The following is a 20,441-nucleotide window of genomic DNA, read 5'->3' on the forward strand; positions in this document are numbered from 1 at the left end:
GAGAGAGGGGATTTCGTAACCATGGTATTCAAGTTAAACGAACGTTTTGGCTTAAAAATACCATTTTGACTCTGGGTCACCATTCGGGGCGGCTAGGGTGATGTTTGTGTGGGTGTGAGAGACGGAGCCGAGGGCTGTTGGCCCAAGGCTGAGGGGAGAGGGGTAGGTGCGGTAGGAGAGGCGGCTGGCCCATGCGCTGCCAACGAAGAGGAGGTGGCAGTACGTGCCACGGTGGGAGGGGGTAGTCGGCTGGGTCACGGGTGCAGCGTGGGGTGGTCTGGGCCGATTATCCAGATCAGTAGCCATATGATGCAACCAAATTGGGGAAATCCCATCATCCAAAAAATCATAAGTAGTTGAAATGGGAGAATGTAAATTTGAAAATGGGAAAACATTCTCATCAAAAATCACGTGACGAGAAATAATGATTTTGTTGGACGATAAATCATAACACTTATACCCTCTATGATTCGTAGGATATCCCAAAAATACACACAGTGTAGACCGAGCTTGCAATTTGTGGATAGTCGTAGAAGGAAGGAGGGGATAGCATAAACACCCAAAAACCCGAAGATGAGAGTAAGATGGCTTTCTTTGGTATAGCACTTGAAGAGGAGAAACATGACCTAATAATTTACTTGGTAAAATATTAAGAAGATATGTTGTCATTTGTAAGGCGTGATGCCAAAACGAAGGGGGAAGAGAAGCATGAGCAAGGAGAGTCCGAGTGATATTATTGATAGAACGGATTTTTCTTTCGGCTTTCCCATTTTGTGATGACTTATGTGGACAAGAAAGACGAAATGACAACCCATTAGACTAACAAAATTTCCCGAATTGACCATTATCATATTCCCTCCCATTATCACATTGGACATTTTTAATATGACATTCAAATTGGGTATGAATGTGGGTTTTTAAAGCTAAGAATTTTGCATAGACGTCGGATTTCTTAGCTAAAGGAAAAGTCCATAAAAACTTCGAAAAATCATCCAAAAAAAGAACATAATATCGATGACCCAATGAACTTAACACGGCAGAGGTCCACAAATCACTATGAATAATATCAAATGGCATCAAAGTTTCGGAAATAGAAGAATCAAATGGAAACTTAATGTGTTTACCAAGAACGCAAGAACGACAAATACTAGAATGACTAGATTTAATACATTCAATGCTTTTATTAAGCCTAAGACAATCCAAAATAGAATTTCCTGGATGACCCAAACGATCATGCCAAAAAGGAGAGGACAACGCCGCAAAGGTTGATGGAGTGGTGGTTGGATATTTGATGGTGGTGATTGGATAAAGATCTCCCCGACTATCACACCGCGGTAGTGCCATCCCCGTCTAAAAATCCTTCACAGAAAACCTATATGGATCAAATTCAACAGCCACAGAATTATCAGTAGTAAACTTCCGTACTGAAATTAAATTCTTAATGAGTTTAGGAGCATGTAAGACATTCCATAAGGATAAAGAGGGGTTTGGGGGAGGCAAACTAGTATGACCACAACCACGAATTGGAATCAAATGACCATTTCCCATAACAATACCATTATTTTGATTGCTCAAATTAAAATAAGACGAGAGATTACCGTCCGAGGATGTCATATGAGAAGTGGCCCCGGTATCCATGTACCAGTTTTGATCGGGCGGGTTCAAGGTCATGGTGTGCATTGCGGACTCGATGTCGGTTGGAACATACGACCCATGAGGTGCCACTGCTGCCGTGTATAGCTGCTGGGCTGGAGGAGGGCCCAATATACCTTGATGTCGTGGTGGGCCAGGCGGGGGACGAGCCCAAGACGTGGTCGGGTACGGGCAGGGGGAGGAGGAGTAGCCCAGCGAGGCTGCGGTACCCACTGCCAGTGGCCAAACTGTCCGCCAGGCCACTGCTGTGAAGAGTAGCCCGCTGGCTGCGGACCGCCGCTGCTACGGGCTGAATCACCGCGTCCGCCGCTGCTGCCAGTGTTTTTACCGCCGCCTGAGCCGCGGCCAGAACCATTTTTTCGGCCAGTCCCAGAATTTTGGCGGTGGGAATTTTTGGTTTTCGCTCGGCGTGAGCTTGCGTTTTCAGAGGGCAGTGCCGCGTCGTCGACCGCGGCTACCATAGCCGAACCAGACCCGTGAGACACCATTGCCGCAAGTTCACGTTCTTCCAAAACAAGGGAAGACCGAGCCTCTGTGAATGGGGGGAGAGGCTTAGCATGGCGAATTTGTGTCCCAACCCCTTTGTACGCTTCAGTGAGACCCGAAACCAGTTGAAGGACAAGGCGGCTATTCGTCACGGGAGCCCCGACGTTTTTCAGTTGATCCGCAAGGCTCTTTAGACGTTGACAATAGGCGGAGGCATTGGGAAAATCCTCCATACGAGTCGTCGTGAATTCTTGTTCAAGAGTCACCGCACGAGAGTTTTGATGATCTTGGAATATATCACGCAAGCGAACCCAAGCGTCCATGGCAGTAGCGTCAGGTTCAATGATGGTGTTTAACAGATCATTCGAAATTGTCGAATATATCCGTTGAAGCACGGTGGCGTCAATGGTCGTCCATAATTCGACTTCCTCATCAGTTTTGGGAGCCGGCTTCTCCTTACCTGTGGGTGGAGGAATGATGTGATGAAGGACCTTGTGAGAACGAGCATGAATCTTGAAAAGCTCGACCCATGTTCCGTATTGTGAGTTCTCCATCTCAAGAGTAACAGAGATGTGATTCTTGATATTCGAGACCGCGAGGGCCAGGTGGAACGAGGGCTTAGCCGGAGTGGTAGTTGTATCGGCCATGGCGGAGGTAGTAGAGAAAGAAGGTGACGGAAAGAGGAAGAAGAAAGAGGGACTAGGGCGTAGCGGAAGGAGGAAGAAGAAAGAAACCCTAATCTGATACCATGTAGGAAATATTTTCCATATCTATTTCATTCCTTAACTTGGTTAATATACAAACTATACAACCGTAATGTTAGCCTAGAAATAAGGGCTAACCTAAAATAGGAGATTACAAAATATTCTAACTAATATTTACATAATCTATCAATACAGAGCACCATAGTTTCTCAAACAAGCAAAAAACATTGCTAGTAGTAGTTCTAGCAAAAGAGTTTCGTGTAACAAATATTGTAGATGGTGGAACTAGAAGATGCTCAAAAATATTGTATTTGGCTCGCTTCAATCCTTCCTTAACAAGAGTGACTGCTATGCCAAGACTTCCACAGAATCTTTTAGCTATCTCCTATAGATGAATATATGTGTGATAGATTCTTCTACATTCTCACAAATAGAGTACATTTCATTAATATCTATTCCAATACAATGTAAGTACTTACTGCCTTGTGGGGAGTCTATCATGTCATGGCAGCAAAGCTAAAGCAAGAATTTGATTTTGCGTGGTATGTCCAGATTTCATATTCAGTTAAAACTCTTAATGGATATATGATCTTGCTTTATGAGGAATAAACTGACTTTGTGGTAAAAGAACAAGTGTTATTTAGGATCATCTGCGATGGTCTTCTACATCAGAACAAGCTTTTTTTTTTTTTTTTTTGACAATTGGATTTATAAATGTTACATTATCACCAATGATCTTTGCAAGTACAGGACCCATTCCTAAAGTGATGGAACCGAACACGGTCTCTAACAATAATTTCAACGTCAAAGACTGCCGAAATTAATTTGGTTACTTTGTGGCAGTCACTGCAGATACGCAAATTCTTGAAAATGCGTATAGGAGTTCCGGGTTTTAGTTTCAGAAGTCCATAAGCCATGGCGAGTCTCTCAATGTGCATTTTAAGTGACTGTCTCTTCCCAATATCAAGTTCATCAACCATTGATGCTTGTGACAAGTCAGGAACGTACCTCGCTGACTTGAGTCTTTCTTCTATAACATCCAAAAACTCATAAATTTCTCTAGTATGCAAATGAGAAGTATCACCAGCGAAAAATTCATGGAAAACGCCATTAATTTCAATTGAACTACAGCCTGGATCTTTCTTAATACCCTTATCGGTCATCAATTTCCTAATCAGCCCAGCCTCGTCCCACCGGTTAGCAGTTGCATATACTCTTGACAGAAGAACATAAACACCACTAGTGTCACTGCCTTCAGACTCAATTACTTTCCTAGCCATTTCTTCACTGAGTTGTATCTCAGCATTTTTCTTGCAACATCCATCAAGAAGACTTCTCCATATTGCAGCATCAGGCTTCATTGGCATGTTTGATACAACATCAAGAGCTTTATCAATACACCCCGCACGTGCCAGAAGGTCAACTAGGCAACCATAGTGCTCTAAAACAGGCCTAATCTTATACTCGGAAACCATTTTATCAAAATATATATGACCCTCATCAACCAAGCCTCTATGATTACAAGCGCTCAAAATACCAACAAATGTGATTGAGTCAGGCATCACTCTTTTGTTAACCATTTGGCTAAAACAACGGAACGCTGCCTCAACCTCCCCGTGCATTGCAAGTCCTAATATCATTGCATTCCAAGAATTCAAATCACGTTTGCTCATCCTCTCGAAAACCTGAACAGCTATCCGCAACGAACCACATTTGCAATACATGTTAAGCAAACAATTGTTCACAAGCAAATCAAAATCCAAGTAGCTCTCATAATTCCTCAAAATATAAGCATGAGCCCACATTCCCAATGACAACGTGCCCAAACCAGCACAAGCATCAAGAACACTCTGCATCGTATACCCATCAGGCTCAAACATCATTTGCATCTCCGAAAACATTCTCAACGCATTTTCAAACGCACCCGATTGAACGAGAGCATCAATCATAACATTCCAAGAAACCAAACTTCTCTCAGGCATTTTATCAAACACATCCTTAGCATCCTTCAAACACCCACTAGAAGAATAAAAATGAACCAAACTGTTGTTTATACACACATCTGAAGCAAGCCCAAGTTTCAAAGCAAAGCCATGTGCTTGTTTCCCTTGAGAAAGAGCGAAAAGATAAGCACAAGATTTCAACACAAATGGGAAAGTATGCTTATCAGGCTCAACACTAGTAATCATTCGATGAAAGAGTAAAAAGGCTTCAGCTTTACGATCATTGCTATGAGCACAAGCTCTGATAAGAGTGTTCCAAATGAAGGAATTGGGGTTATCTAAATAAGTGAAGAGTTTAAAAGTATAATGAAGGTCATTATTTAAAGAAGCAAAATGGATAATTCTGCTGTAGAGGAAAAGGGTGTCTGGATGGTCTAGTGAGGTTGTACGGAGAGTATAACCGTGTACTTGTTTGAGCTGAGAAATGGAAGTGCATTTTGTCAAGATTTGGATGATAAGGCGTCTATGCTCAGTACTAGTGTTGCTGATGGGAAGACTTGTTGGCCTTGGTGGTGTAGTTGCTAAAATCATCTTATTCCCTGGTCCCTACAATGGTGAAATTTTTCGTGGTCCTAAAATCATCTTATTCCCATTTCCCGGCTTTTCTGTTGGGGACCACAGTTCATCTATTTGCACGAATTGTCCTTCAAACGCACTAGTCTTTAATTTTTGCCTCTTATATTTGCTCCTTAATTTTTGTCCCATTGTTCATTTAGTGAAAATATTCACACATGATTCGTTCGGTATAAGTTCCATAACATTTTTATCTTTAGAATTTTTGTTTCGCTCAACACTAAGTTTTGTAGGAATTAAGTTATGCAACATAAGTTGTGTAGTATTTTTCTGATTATGTTGAGTGTTGAAAATTTTTTACTTTTCCGACATACTCTCTCTGTCCCAATTTATGTGGCACTTTTCGTTTCCCGAGATTCAAATTGTACGAACTTTTACCAACATTTTAAAATGTATTTTTTCACTAAATTGATATGAGAAAAGTTGCAAATTATAGTACTTTTCATTTAGTTTTCAAATATATAAATATTAATCTTAAAATATTAAGTTAATCTAATCCAATTTAGCTTTAAAGTTTAGTCAAATTAACTCTCGAAAAGCGAAAAGTGTAACATAAACTGGGACGGAGGGATTGTTTATGATACATATGCTAAAGCTAAATGCAAACTTTGGCGAGCGAAATCCAAACTTACGTCGTTTTTTCAGATTATGCTGAGCGCTGAAAGTTTTGCCTTGTTAACTTGTAAGGTGTTATGATACATATACTGAAGCTAAATGTAAACTTTGGGGAGCGAAATCTAAACTTACATCATTTTTTTAGATTATGTTGAACGTTGAAAGTTTTACCTTATCTAGCATAACTTGTAGGATGTTATGATACATATACAGAAGCTAAATGTCTTTGGGGAACGAAATCTACACTTATGCCGCACCAAAAGTGGTGAAGGGTGTTGTGAATGGACCTGAGCAGGCTGAAGAGAACAAAGACTCTACTGGCCAAGTAGTGCAATTGGGCTAAGTAACGCGACAGATGGGCTACGCAGAAGTTTTAGGCAAAAACAACCCAACAAGAGACTTGTAGGCTACGTTTGGAAACCTGGCTAAGGGACAGGTGTTACACGAAGATTGGTAGCAGTGGAATAGGGTTTATTATATCTATTACTGAAAGCAACGTTAGACTCTTTGACCAAAATAAGCCATTATTTCAGCCAATTCACTAAAATAATATATTCTTTTAAAAATTTACAGAAGTAGAATAAACGTATTCCGCAGTAATGTATTATGCATTATTTTATTCAAAAAATTCAATGGGCAAAAAAGTTAAAGGTTAACGGTGTTAAAGGGTAATTCGTTACTGTGAGTAACGTTTTATGGTTAATACGTTACTGTGAGTAACATTTTATGGTTAATTAATGATTTCAATGTTCCACTGATTTGATTCTTTATTTTATCCTAGCTGATTTGTGTGCTTTATTTTATGGAGTATATATGATTCACTAAGGTCTCTTAGTCTACAACTTGATGGAAACCATTCTTAGCTACCGTTTTGCTTTATACAATTTTAGTTCCCGCGAAGTGAATTGAGAGACCAAATTTAGCTGTTGTTTTGCTTTTAGAAGATAGAGTATTTTTCGTTAAGCAATATATATGAAAGATGGTTGCTTCTTAATTTTCATATATGAAAAGGCTGTGATATATAAGCATTAATTACTAGTAGTTATTGTTGTAAACTTAAGACATTGTATCTTTAATTTCTTTTGGGTCTTAACCATCTTGCACTTTAAAATGTATAAGAAAATGTTGAAAGGGAGAATTAACCAACTTCTGCTCATATAATTTCCCACTGCTGGTGTTGTTTTGAAATTGAAAAACAACTACTTTATTTAGCTAATCAATACTTTTTTTATAAGGCTTACCAATATTTTTTAAGGCTAATCAGTATCTTTTTGTAAGGCTAATCGATACTTTTTTTTTTAAGGGTAATCAATATTGTCGGTAAAGTTTTATAATTACATCAATTAGAAGGGTTCGTAATTTGAGGAATTCTTTGCAGGATTTAACTGCTCGTGCCTGGATTCTGTAGAAACGTTACTGTCAGTTACGTTTTAGCCTGAAGTTGTAACTCTGAGTTACGACTTTAAGATCAATCAATGTTAGATTTTGTATTCTTTAGAGTCGTTACTCACAGTAACGTATTAATCATAAAACGTTACTCACAGTAACGAATTACCCTTTAACACCGTTAATCTTTAACTTTTTTGCCCGTTGAATTTTTTGAATAAAATAATGCATAATACGTTACTGCGGAATACGTTTATTCTACTTCTGTAAATTTTCGAAAGAATATATTATTTTGATGAATTGGCTGAAATAATGGCTTATTTTGGTCAAAGAGTCCAACGTTAGGAGTAGGCTATAGTTATTTGCAGTATTCTGTTTCTCTCATCCCACTTCCTCGTCTCGTTATTTTTTTCTGCTTTATTTCTATTGTAATCCTTTCCAACTATTTTAATACAATCAAGTTGCTTCATATTATGTTGTTGAAAGTAGTAAACACTACATTGGTGCTTTCATTCTATTCTATAATGGTAGTAGATACACGGCTCCAGCAGTTGGAGGACTCCCACACATGCCTTTCTCAGAAGGTCTCCAACTTGAGCTCTGCCTTTGATAGCCAGAGCAAATTGATGCAAGAAATTTTGTCACAAGTGACCTCCATTGGTGCTCGCCTTTCTGGTCGTGAGTCTGAATCTTCTCAAGCTCGAGCAGGGGAAGTGACCCTATCCTACACATATGTTTTCGGTGGTCCGGTGACTGTTTATCACAAGCCGGCGACGGTGGACCTTTCTCGCTTTCATGGCGATGATCCAGAGGCTTGGATTTTTCATGTGGAACGGTATTTTGACTTCTATTCGATTCTCCCTAATCATAAGTTGTCCCTAGCTTCTTTCTATTTAGAGGGTGAAGCACTGGATTGGTATCGTTGGCTCTTCCGGAACCATCAATTGGTCGATTGGCCGAACTTTGTGGAGAAACGTCGATGTCGATTCCGAACCAAAAACTTGCTACCACCAGAAGGTCGTTTGTCTAAGCTTGTTCAGACTTCGACAGTAGGGAAGTATCAGGCGCGTTTTGAATCTGTGGCAACCGAGTATGTTGTTTTGCCAGAGGAGTTATACATCGATTGTTATACATCGGGCCTTCGTGGGGATATTCAATCAAGGTTTTAGCACATGAGCCTACTACGCTCAATAAGGCCATAAGGCTAGCCCGTTTATATGAACAGAAAATCGTTCTTCAGACTGGGCCTATGAAACCTTCTCTTGCCCGAACTCAACCATTGCTACCCATTCCTATCCCCGTTTCGAAATATGTCCCACATTCATCTCCATCTTTATCGTTTCCTTCCAAAATACCATTCAAGCATCTCACGGCAGCGGAGATGCAACAACTCTGCGAGAAGGGGCTTTGTTACCACTGTGCCGAGAAATACACTCCCAACCATAAATGCAAATCCTTCCCCAACTATTTCTCCTTGAGGATGACACAACTTCGGGTTTTTCAATTTCAGACCAGCTTTGTCCGTCGGATTTTGTGGCAAAGGATACCACACCTACTGATGATCAACACCATTCCACCATTTCGTACCATGCCTTGGACGGTGGTCATTCATCTACAACTCTTCGGTTTAAGGGTCACATTAAGGGCTCACCAGTGCAGGTATTGCTGGATGGGGGAAGTGACCACAACTTTGTGCAAACCCGAGTCGCCAAGTTCCTTAATCTGTCGTCGTTAAGATTTCCTCCTTTATTGTTATGGTAGGCAGTGGCCAACACCTACGTTGTTCAGGAGTTGTGAAAGCAGTCCCCTTAACTGTCAATGGCTGCAATTTATGTCTTGATTTATATGTTCTTCCTTTTCACGGGTCCGACATAGTTTTGGGTGTCTCTTGGTTAGCTACTTTGGGGCTGGTATTGACTAATTATGCTACCCGAATCTTTGAGTTTGATTATAAAGGCAAACGGATGAAATGGGTCGGAAAACCCTCAATGGAAATGCAGCCAATACAATTGCAGTCCCTCCGGCATCTTACGACTACTAATGATGTGGCTTCTTGTGTTTGTTGATTAATGGTCACTAGTGCAGCAGAACAACCTCCGACACCTCCGGACTTGCAGGCAATATTAGATTCCTTTGCCCCTGTTTTCCAGAAACCTTCGGGGTTGCCCCCTCTCGTTCGACCAATCATGCCATCCATTTGGACCCTCAGGCAGGGCCCATAAATGTCAAGCCCTATAGGTACCCACACTTCCAGAAGCAAGTCATGGAACAACTAGTTGCATACATGCTCAAATAGGGGGTATTATACTGTTACACCTAGAAATATTTCATATCGTTGCGCGGTAAATAGACTAACGCAGGGTAAGAAGTATAGGGTGTCCCTACAAGTAAGAAAGGGTGCTTAGTGATCCTAATTAAGATTCCAAAGGCATTTGAGGCAAGAGAAGAAAGTTCGTGGAGGAAGGCGAAACATAAGTCGTGTTTTGGAAAAAGGTTTTGTAAAATACCAAGCTAATGTTGATTTAATAATGCCTTGAGGAAGAGTTAAAATGCTCCTTAGATTGTTAATGAAGTGTTAAACAAGTGTTAAGAAGGTTCCATAAGGATTGGAAATCAAACGAATCGACGAGAACAAGTTCGGGAAGAATGTGGATTATACGACCATTTATACGATCCGTATAATATTATACGGTCCGTATAATGGTCCATATAACATTTACAGTGAAAGGCCATCACTGATGGAGTTATACGGTCACTTATACGGACCGTATAATATTATACGGACCGTATAAGGGTCCGTATAATCCCATCGGGCTGAGTTATTTTCCAAGTATAAATATAAGTTCCCACTTCTAATTTCTCATTTTTCCAACTTCTCGACTTCTCTCAAGAACTCTAGAATATTCCATACACTTCGCCAACATAAACTCAAGAGAGATCAAAGATCAAACACCACTAATCAAGGGAAATCAAGTATGTGGGTGCTTGCTAGGGTCCATGGAAGCTAGAAATTCCTTTGGAATTGAAGTTAGGGTTTTCTCCAAGTGAAGTGTTTCCATCCAAAGTCCATTCCTACCTAATCAAAGGTGAGTTTTATGATCATTCCATGTTATTAAGAATATTGAATGGTTGAAAGATTTGGATTGAAGAAGAAAGTAGAATATGGAGTTCAAACATGGGAATAATGGTATTCTTGAATAGTAACTTAACTTGAATCATAGTTCTTGATATGTTATGAGTATAATATTGTTATAAATGATATACATGATGTCAAGGAAGTATTGTATGAGGATGAATGTGGTACCATATTATAGCTATGGTTATGGATGACTTTGAGAGGGAATTTTGAGAATTGAATAATGTTTAACTCAACGAAGTTTATTAATTATGATATTATGGTTGTTGTTGTTGACGTTTGGGAGTTGTTATATTATATGGAGAAAGTTGTAGAAACAAAAGAGATGCTGCCCAATTTTCATTAGCTTTAGCTTAAGCTTAAGTATGTTTCCAGTTATCTAACCTTAGTACGAATCCTCTTGAATGTAGAATTGTGAGTATCGGAGGGGAGCACTTAGTCGATAAAGGTAGAACGACGTAAAGGTGTAGTCCTTTCTCTTCCAAGGCATGATTCCTACAATATGACTTTCTTTACCTTTCATGACTCTTTTATAATTCGGAAACTATAAGTCTGCGGTTATTAAGAATTTCTTATGAGATAAAGATAAGAGAGGTGTTATGAATATGATAAAGATGATGATGAATTTATGTCTAGAGATTCTAAAGCCTATGATGTGGTAATCTCATGAAGCTAATGATCCTTATATGATTCCTTGATATTATTCATTGTTGTTAAGCTCACCTTATAATGCTAGTTCCTTCAAGGTGAGATATGATGACCATGACTACTCCATAATGGAATCGAGGGTCCTCGACCTTACGTCACCCCGATAGAGTTGTAGCTTTTTCTCGAGTTCTTATGCATGTTTCATGATGAGGGCCGGGCAGACACCGCTATGGCGGGCAGCATATACACCATGTCTAGATGGCATGGGCAGACACCACTAGTAGGCGGCATGAGATGTTTACCCCGGACGCGGGAGGCCTGGACGCAGGCTAATGATGATCACACCACACCTATATGGTCGGGCAGTTACTTACATATGCTTACATGATATGATGTTGTTTATTACATGAGTTAGCATGCATGACTCCGCCTTATATGGCAATCAGTTACAGGTCATCCCTTTATCTTGTATTTCTTTATCATGTTATCGTGTATGCCTTACATACTCAGTACATTGTTCGTACTGACGTCCTTCTTTTTTGACGTTGTGTTCATGCCCACAGGTAGGCAGGGAGGCGGCCCAGATTCTTAGGAGCCACTCAGCAGATTCACAGGAGCACTCCACTACTCCGGAGGTGTCATTTATTGATACATTATTTTGTGTATATATTTGGGCATGACGGGGTCTTGTCCCGTCCTTATGTCTCAGTAATCTAGTAGAGGCTCGTAGATACGTATGCGTGGGTAGTAGTTGTCTCATGGGCACATCAGTGTATATTTTTGTATATCATTTTTGCAGTCGTGAGGGCTTAGGTATATAGGGTTGTGTATGTTCAAGTTGGGTAGATAATTGGCATAATGAGTGGTGCTCGATAGTTAGCTCCGGGTACCCGTCATGGCCCCTAGTTGGGTCGTGACATATACAGCCTAGTACAAGTCCTTTTTCCTCCCCCGTGTTACTGGTTCGCAAAAAGGATGGTTCATGGCGTTTTTGTGTGGACTATAGATCCTTGAATGAAATTACCATTAGAGACCGTTTCCCAATTCCAACCATTGACAAGTTGTTGGACGAGCTTAATGGGGCTCAATTTTTCTCTAAGTTAGATCTTTAGTCAGGATATCACCAGATTCAGGTGAAGACTTCAGAGTTACCAAAACGGCTTTTCGCACACGTGATGGGCATTATGAGTTCTTGGTCATGCCATGTTACACCCCATATTTTCGGAGAAACACTTATCAAAATTTGGAAGTAAGTATGTTGAACTATGGCTATGTAAAACAACTTGGGATTGTGAAAATAAGGAACGAAGCATTATCAAGTATATTTTATGAGTAAAGGATGCATATAAGGAATACTGGAAGGTCCTATAAGGAAATGAGCGGAAGAAATTGAGTTGGTATGACTTTGGAGAAAAGATGGGGAAGGTTTCGTATGATAATTTTGGTCCAACTTGGAGAAAGAATATCTTTTAGTATATGAGGAGTTTTGAAGTAAATCAAAAGCCTAAATTGAAGTTCATGAAGTCTAGTTTGCAACGCAACAAACCGCTCATCGATACGACATCGGAATAGAGAATTATGGATGTTACATGTCAGGCAGGCAGATAGGAAATTGCCCTGCGCGAACGCACAAAGGAAAATCTTAGGTCAGTGCAATCGACTCTAGAAGCTATTTAAGGGAAAAATATGACCCTAAACCTCTTTTTCTCCACTCCTCTTCATCCAAAACATATAAGAGCTTCCAAGAAACATTGAGAGGTTAATTTGTGAGCGGATTAAAGTGACGGGACTATATAAGAGGCTCGGGAAGCGTATAGAGTTATGTGATTTTTGTGCCAAACACCAAATCTCGACGGGGCAAAGGAATTTATCAAAGATAGACAAGATGTCAAGATCTTCCAACCTTGATTGAGGTAAGAATATTCTTTACTATGGATATTATGAATTATGTTATAGAGATTTAGTGGTTAAGAATATTGTCTATCAAGGTTGGAAGAGCTTGACATCTTGTCTATCTTTGATAAATTCCTTTGCCCCGTCGATATTTTGTATTTGGCACAAAAATCACAAAACTCTATACGCTTCCCGAGCCTCGTATATAGTCCCGTCACTTTAATCCTCTCACAAATTAACCTCTCAATGTTTATTGGAAGCTCTCATATGTTTTGGATGAAGAGGAGTGGAGAAAATGAGGTTTAGGGTCATATTTTTCCCTTAAATAGCTTCTAGAGTCGGTTGCACCGACCTAGGATTTTCCTCTGCGCGTTCACGCACCGTAGTTGTGCGAGCCTTTGCGCGTTCGCGCAGGGCAATTTCCTGTCCGCCAGCCTAACTTGTAACGTCCATAATTCTCTACTCCGATGTCATATCGATAAGCGGTTTGTTGCGTTACAAACTAGACTTCATGAACTTCAATTTAGGATTTTTCTTTACTTCAAAACTCCTCATATACTAAAATATATTCCTTCTCCAAGTTGGACCAAAATTATCATACGAAACCTTCCCCATCTTTTCTCCAAAGTCATACTAACTCAATTTCTTCCGCTCATTTCCTTATAGGACCTTCCAGTATTCCTTATATGCATCCTTTACTCATAAAATATACTTGATAATGCTTCGTTCCTTATTTTCATAATCCCAAGTTGTTTTACATAGCCATAGTTCAACATACTTACTTCCAAATTTTGATAAGTGCTTCTCCGAAAATACGGGGTGTAACATGCCATTCGGCTTGTCCAATGCACCGTCCACATTCCAAACAACAATGAATGACATATTTCGCCCTTATTTCCGGCAATTCGTCCTCGTCTTCTTCGACGATATTCTGATATATAGTCCCAATCGGTCATCTCATTTAGACCATGTTTCCAAGGTTCTCAAGTTGTTATTAGGCCATCAGTTAGTAGCCAAACATAGCAAATACCAATTTGGACATACCCAAAATTGACTATCTTGGCCATGTGATCACTCCAAATGGGCTCGCGGTAGATTGGCACCGGGCACCTTACTAGGGTCGAGCGAACCAAACTATATCTCGCATCATCTATGTCTTGAATGAAAAAATAAGGCCAATGAGGCCAACCATGAACATAATATCATGCATATGTATATGTACAATAGGCCCACGAGGCCAATATAACAACTGACAAGACATGACTAAGCTGTATTTAGGAAACTATCTGCAAAGCCTCTAAGAACATAATCAAAGCATATAAGTCGGGACAGGGCCCCCGACGTACCCATAACACAAAAATACATATACAATCCCTGACTCGGCAATGCTCCAGGAAGAAGTGGAGCTCACCAATCAGAGCTGGTACCTGGGGGTAGCTTACTGTGGAGGATCCTCGTCTCGTCTGTCTATACTTGCGGACATGATCGCAGCGTCCATAAATAAAAGGACGTCAATACGAATAATGTACCGAGTATGTAAGGCGGAAAGGCAACATAATAAACATATACTGCAAAGAAGGAGGATAAGAATCAACCTGGCATTTCTGACTTACCAATGAGCATCTAGCATGTATGTCTCTCTATACTCTCATGTGCTTAACTACATCTATGTACAATACTGTGTCTCTGACCTACTTATCATCCTGGTGCTATCTGCCCAACTGATCAGTGGTAACTGCCCGACCGGTCGTAGCACAGTGGTAATTGTCCATCCGATATCTCCCGATGGTAGAGCGCATCTGCCCGACTGATCAGTGGTAACTGCCCAACCAGCCATAGCATGGTGGTAAATACACATCTGCCCAACCGGCCGTAGCTCGGTGGTAATAATTGCCTAATCAGTCGTAGCATGGTGGTAAATATAATCAACATCATAACCAGACCTCTATGGGTGATTTCTATGCACTCCTCATGATCCTCTATAGGTGATTTCTATGCACTCCTCATGATCATTACTTATCCGTTAATGCCTATATGATTTCATAAGACTTATAAACACATTTCCTGACCATTAAGACTTCTTCCTAATTAACTAATCCTTAGTCAATTTCTGGATACATCATAAGCCTTTCTTCTAACATTAAGTACCTCATTAGAGAATCTTATAACTAGCATACTATTCATGTCTTACAACACACTCCTTGAGAACACATTTCTGAATTCATCGGAGTGACGTAAAGTCGTTATACTCTGATTATCATTATGGAGCTATCTTCATGAACATATCTCACCTTGAAGGAACAATAATCATAAGATGAGATCAACATCAATGATATCCTAATAACATCAAGAACCATAGGCTTCTAGTATTTCTAAGAATAGAGACATTATGGACATCGTTTGTGAAAGTTCATAACAATAGGATCATGCCTTAAGAAAGAGAGGGACAGCCTTAACATGCCTTGCTGCTTAATTAGCCACTCAAAGTCTACCTTCCGAGCCTGCAAATCTACATCTAAGATGATTCATACAACAATCAAGCCACAAGAACACTTACACACTCAAACTTAGCTAGTTAATAAGTTAACGGAATTCAGACACCATTTCCTCTATATCATCTAGTTTCTCCAAATTCCAAAACAACTCCCAAAAATAATTAACAACATCAACAATAACATAACCAAGATACTACATGATAAACATATACAAATCCGTCCGAAACTTGCTTCGAAAATCAGCCCATAAGCCAACAACATCAACATATCAAACTACAACCTTTATACTATGTTTTCATTCACTTTAAACCATTAAAATCCTCCAAAAACAACTCAATATCAAAGTCAAGATGAAGAACATTCCTTATACTTGAAAAACTTTAGCCACACCAACTTTTTTCAAGACCAAACTCACCACAACATCAAGTAGAAGCAAAAACAATCACTTTTCATGAACTAGCTTAGTGTAATCTTGTTGAATTCTTGATGTAAGGGGCTATAAGTGCTTAGGAGAAGTATATGGATGTTTTTAGATCTCAAACGAAGTGTAAATGATGATAAAAAGGGGATAATGGGGTATTTATACCCTTTGAAAGTCGGTTCCACCGACTTTTCAAGTGGGCTCGCGGAGAAGCCATTTGGCAACCTATCTTGAAACGCCCATAACTTTCTACTCCGATGTTGTATTGACGAACGGGATGTTTCATTAGAAACTAGACTCAATAAACTTAAATTTACATAGGTTATGCATTCCACAACTCCTCATAGTCTAGGAGATACACCTCCCTCAAGTTGGACCAGAATTTCCTGTCCAAAATTCTGCCAAGTTTTCTAAAATTTCGACAAACTTAATTTATTTGATTCGCTTGATCCCGAAACCTTTAGACACTTGCTTAGCACTTGTTAAAAGTACTCTTTAATATTATAAGGGTTCCATGATCTCTCCTAGCTTACGTTAGTTTACTTACGATGCAAACGACGCGAAAATTTTCGAGGTGTATATGCTACATTGGCTAGTCCACTAACTAATCTCTTGCGCAGAGAAGTTTTCAAATGGACTGAATGAGCACAAGCTACCTTCGACACTCTCAAGTCTTGTCTAAGCTCAACACCCGTTCTCACTTTGCCAAATTTTAACGAAACTTTCCATGTTGAGACAGATGCTTCAGGGGTGGGCATAGGTGCTATTTTATCTCAGACAGGACATCCGATAGCTTTCTATAGCCAAAAATTGTGCCCTCGTATGCAAAAATCTTCCACGTATCACCGTGAAATGTACGCTATCACTCAGGCAGTGGCCAAATGGAGACAGTACCTCTTGGGTAGGAGATTCACCATTTACACGGATCAGCAATCTCTGAAAAATTTGACCAACTAAGTTATTCAAACACCCAAGCAACAAAAGTGGTTGGGAAAATTAGTGGGCTATGAATTTTCTATCATCTATCGGCCGGGAAAACAAAATCAGGCAGTAGATGCCCTCTCTCGATCTCCTGATGGTGTTTTGCTGGCTATATTCTCACGTCAATTGGACTGGTTGACAGAATTAACGGAAGCCAACGGCTCTCATCCGGAGTTGATCGCAATCAAGGATAACATCACTTCTGCCCATGGGGGAAACATTAACGTTGTTATCCGTGATGGGTTGATATTCTTCAAAGGGCGACTTGTCATTCCAAGTGATTCAACACTAAAGCAACAACTACTGTATGAATTTCATGATTCCAAAATTGGGGGCCACGTGGGGGTAAGTCGCACTTTCCACGTGGTATCATCAAATTTCTTTTGGCCAAAAATGTGGCACGATGTCAAACTTATGTCGCTGCCTGCCAAATCTGCCAACAAATGAAAAGCAGTTGCACGTTACCCGTAGCTTTGCTGCATCCCTTACCAATCCCAGGGATGGTATTTGAAGATATTACTATGGATTTCATTACTTTCTTGCCGGGCTCCAAAGGAAAGGCGACGATTATGACAGTAATTGATTGCTTGTCAAAGTATGGCCACTTCACTTCGCTTCCAGCCACTTTTACAGCTCAATCTGTTGCCGAGGCTTTTTTTATACATGTTCTCAAGTTGAATGGTCTCCTCGCTCTATCATCACTGATAGAGACCCTCGTTTCTTGAACTCCTTGTGGAAAGAGCCCAACAGACTACAAGGCACTTCGTTGGCCATGAGCACCGCTTATCATCCTCAAACAGACGGGCAATCGGAAGCCTTAAACAAATGTGTCGAGCAATATTTGCGTTGTTTTGTTGCGGATAGCCCACATGCTTGGGTGCCTATGTTGATGTCATGCCCCAAAACCCACCCTAGACGTGACCGGCATCCGACGTCATGAACAACATCGGAAGAACCTTATAAATCAATAATGTCAAGCCCTTTTTCGATAATCTTTTTCATTATTTAGTTAAACAAGTGATAAATAACTAAATAAAATCTCACATCACAGTTATGAAACAAAAGCAGCGGAAGTCTAATATAAATGAATATTTATGAACGTGGCAAACGCCTCAAAAAAGTCATAGGAGACTTCAACATCTACCCATAGTATGACACTTGTCTATGGAGCTTCTAAGAAAAATAAACTAACTCAAGACACAGCCCGAAACTACTAAAGAGTAATAATTGACTCAATGAAAACCCACGAACAAATGTGTGGGCTCACCAACAATCTGGAAAGCATCAAGTACTCCTAACCCGCGAGATCCGTCTGTGCTTGCTCTTCTTCGTTACCTAACATACCATCAAAAACAACAATGGTGTGCCTGAGTACTGAGTACTCAGTGAGTGTCTCGGGGATAATAAGTAATATAACAAAATATATATTTATATAAGATCAGTGATATAATTTCAATGACAAACAGTTGGAAATAAGAGATAAAAATAGACCAACAACTTCACAACCATCGATAGAGAGACCATAAATGTTACACCTCGGAAAATCTTCCGTTGGTACGCAAGTGAATGAACTAGTAGGGAGTAAGAGTATACGATATGTTCATGAGTAAGCGATGACACTCGGCGAACTCTAGAAAAGATTTCCAAGATGTTAGAGATGGGGGAAGAGGGTTGCCAAGAGAAGGCAAAGTATTTGATAAGTATCGGAAAGGAATTACGAGTAACGAGTTAGCAAGGACTTAATGATGTCTTGGAGAAGAGTGATAACGTCCCTTGGATTGGTATTGAAGTGTTGAACAAGTGTTAAGAAGGTTCCATAAGGATTGGAGATCAAACGAATCGACGAAACGAACTTCGAATTCACTGGGGATTATACGGCCAAACATACTGGCCGTATAATTTATACGGTCCGTATGTCTGGACCGTATAATCAACCCAGATTGGCTAAACTCTCTGAACCAAACATACGGCCAGAACATACGGTCCGTAGATTTTATACGGACTGTATGTTGGTCCGTATATTTGGTCGGGACTGATTTGGTTCAATAAATGTAAGGGACCAAGGTTATTTCATTTCACTTCCATTTCACCCCCTTCTCTCTAAAAAAACATCTCTCCACATTTATTATACAAGTTTTCAAGGATCATAAGTCATCAACAACATTAAACAAGTGAATCAAGAGTAAGAACCCATCAAAGATCATCTAAAGTCAAGAAATCAAATGGAGGAAAATTAGGGTTTTGCTCAAAGTGGAGTATTATCAACTAAAGCTTGTTCCTACGACATCTAAGGTAATATTCATGATATTTATATGTTGTCTAAGATATTGGAGAGTTGAAATACTTGGATTGTAGAAGAATATGGTAAAATGGGTCATAAATGGTGAATAGTGCCATCTTGAGAAATAGTTTGAATTGAGTTATGAATCTTGATGTATTGTGATGCAAATGTGTTATAAATGGTGTTGAGAACATGAAATGAGCAATGCATGTGAATGGATATAGTCGTATGTTATAGCCATAGATATGGACAAATGAAAGTAAATTGAGGAATGTGGATAATGTGAATGATTAATGGCCATTGTTATGATATTGTGAATGTATTGTTGACGTTTGGGAGTTGAGTTATGATATGGAGGAATGTTTTATAAATAGAGGAGATGCTGTCCGATTTTCTCTAGCTTTAGTCCTATATGTTAGCCATCGATTCTAATGATAGTATGACCTTAATGAAGGTAGAAATGTGAGCATCGGAGAAGTACGTGCAAGTGTAGAATAGTTCAACGAAAAGGTACGTAAGGCTAACCCTTCTTTCATAAGGCATGGTTCTTTGGCCAAATTTCTAAATCCTCTATACGAGTATGTTGTCTCCAAATGGTTGATCTTCCGAGCTCGTAAGCTCACGATCCTTGATACGTACTACGATTGTACTACGCTCCTCATATGACGAGTAAACCTATAATATAGACGTAACGATAATGATGCTAAAGGTGCCTACGGGCTGTTATATGTATGTGTGCCTATGAAGGGCTATACTGAAACCCCGAGCTTCTAGTGCCGGGTAGAATATGTTTATATGTATGTGTGCCTATGAAGGGCTATAATGAAACCCCGAGATTATAATGCCGGGTAGATTATATGTATATGTATGTATATGGTTACGTAACGCGCGCACACATCTGCAGATGGTACGGATAACCCTGAAGCCTTGGTAAGGCCAGGTAGATATAACCTTGAGCCTTGGTTGGCCAAGTATGTATGAAACACCGAACCTTCATGGTCGGGTACGCTATATATATCTGTATATATGTGTATATGCTATGTATATGACATCATTAAGAGTACGAATATGTTATGTAAATGATTATGAGGGTAATTAAGTACGGATATGGATGTATGTACGCGGATACGCGCTAGAAACGGAATGTCCTTATGGAAAGCAAGTAA

At 39.9% G+C, this 20,441-nt stretch overlaps 2 protein-coding genes across 2 annotated transcripts; both read right to left on the minus strand.

The window, feature by feature from the left end:
* Positions 1 to 1,324: 1,324 nt before the first annotated feature.
* On the minus strand, positions 1,325 to 2,693 carry LOC132628617 (uncharacterized). The gene is made up of 2 exons (XM_060344385.1): positions 2,112 to 2,693; positions 1,325 to 1,372 (listed from the first exon to the last, which is right to left on the minus strand). Exons 1-2 carry the CDS (start codon positions 2,691 to 2,693, stop codon positions 1,325 to 1,327), a joined length of 630 nt encoding a protein of 209 aa, XP_060200368.1.
* A 398-nt stretch (positions 2,694 to 3,091) lies between these two features.
* Positions 3,092 to 5,455, minus strand: LOC132626563 (pentatricopeptide repeat-containing protein At1g59720, chloroplastic/mitochondrial-like). Its single transcript, XM_060341470.1, has one exon. It carries the CDS (start codon positions 5,375 to 5,377, stop codon positions 3,569 to 3,571), a length of 1,809 nt encoding a protein of 602 aa, XP_060197453.1. The 5' UTR covers positions 5,378 to 5,455; the 3' UTR covers positions 3,092 to 3,568.
* Between the last annotated feature and the right edge of the window lie 14,986 nt (positions 5,456 to 20,441).

Source organism: Lycium barbarum, chromosome 2, assembly GCF_019175385.1.
Source record: "Lycium barbarum isolate Lr01 chromosome 2, ASM1917538v2, whole genome shotgun sequence".
Classification (NCBI taxonomy): domain Eukaryota; kingdom Viridiplantae; phylum Streptophyta; class Magnoliopsida; order Solanales; family Solanaceae; genus Lycium; species Lycium barbarum.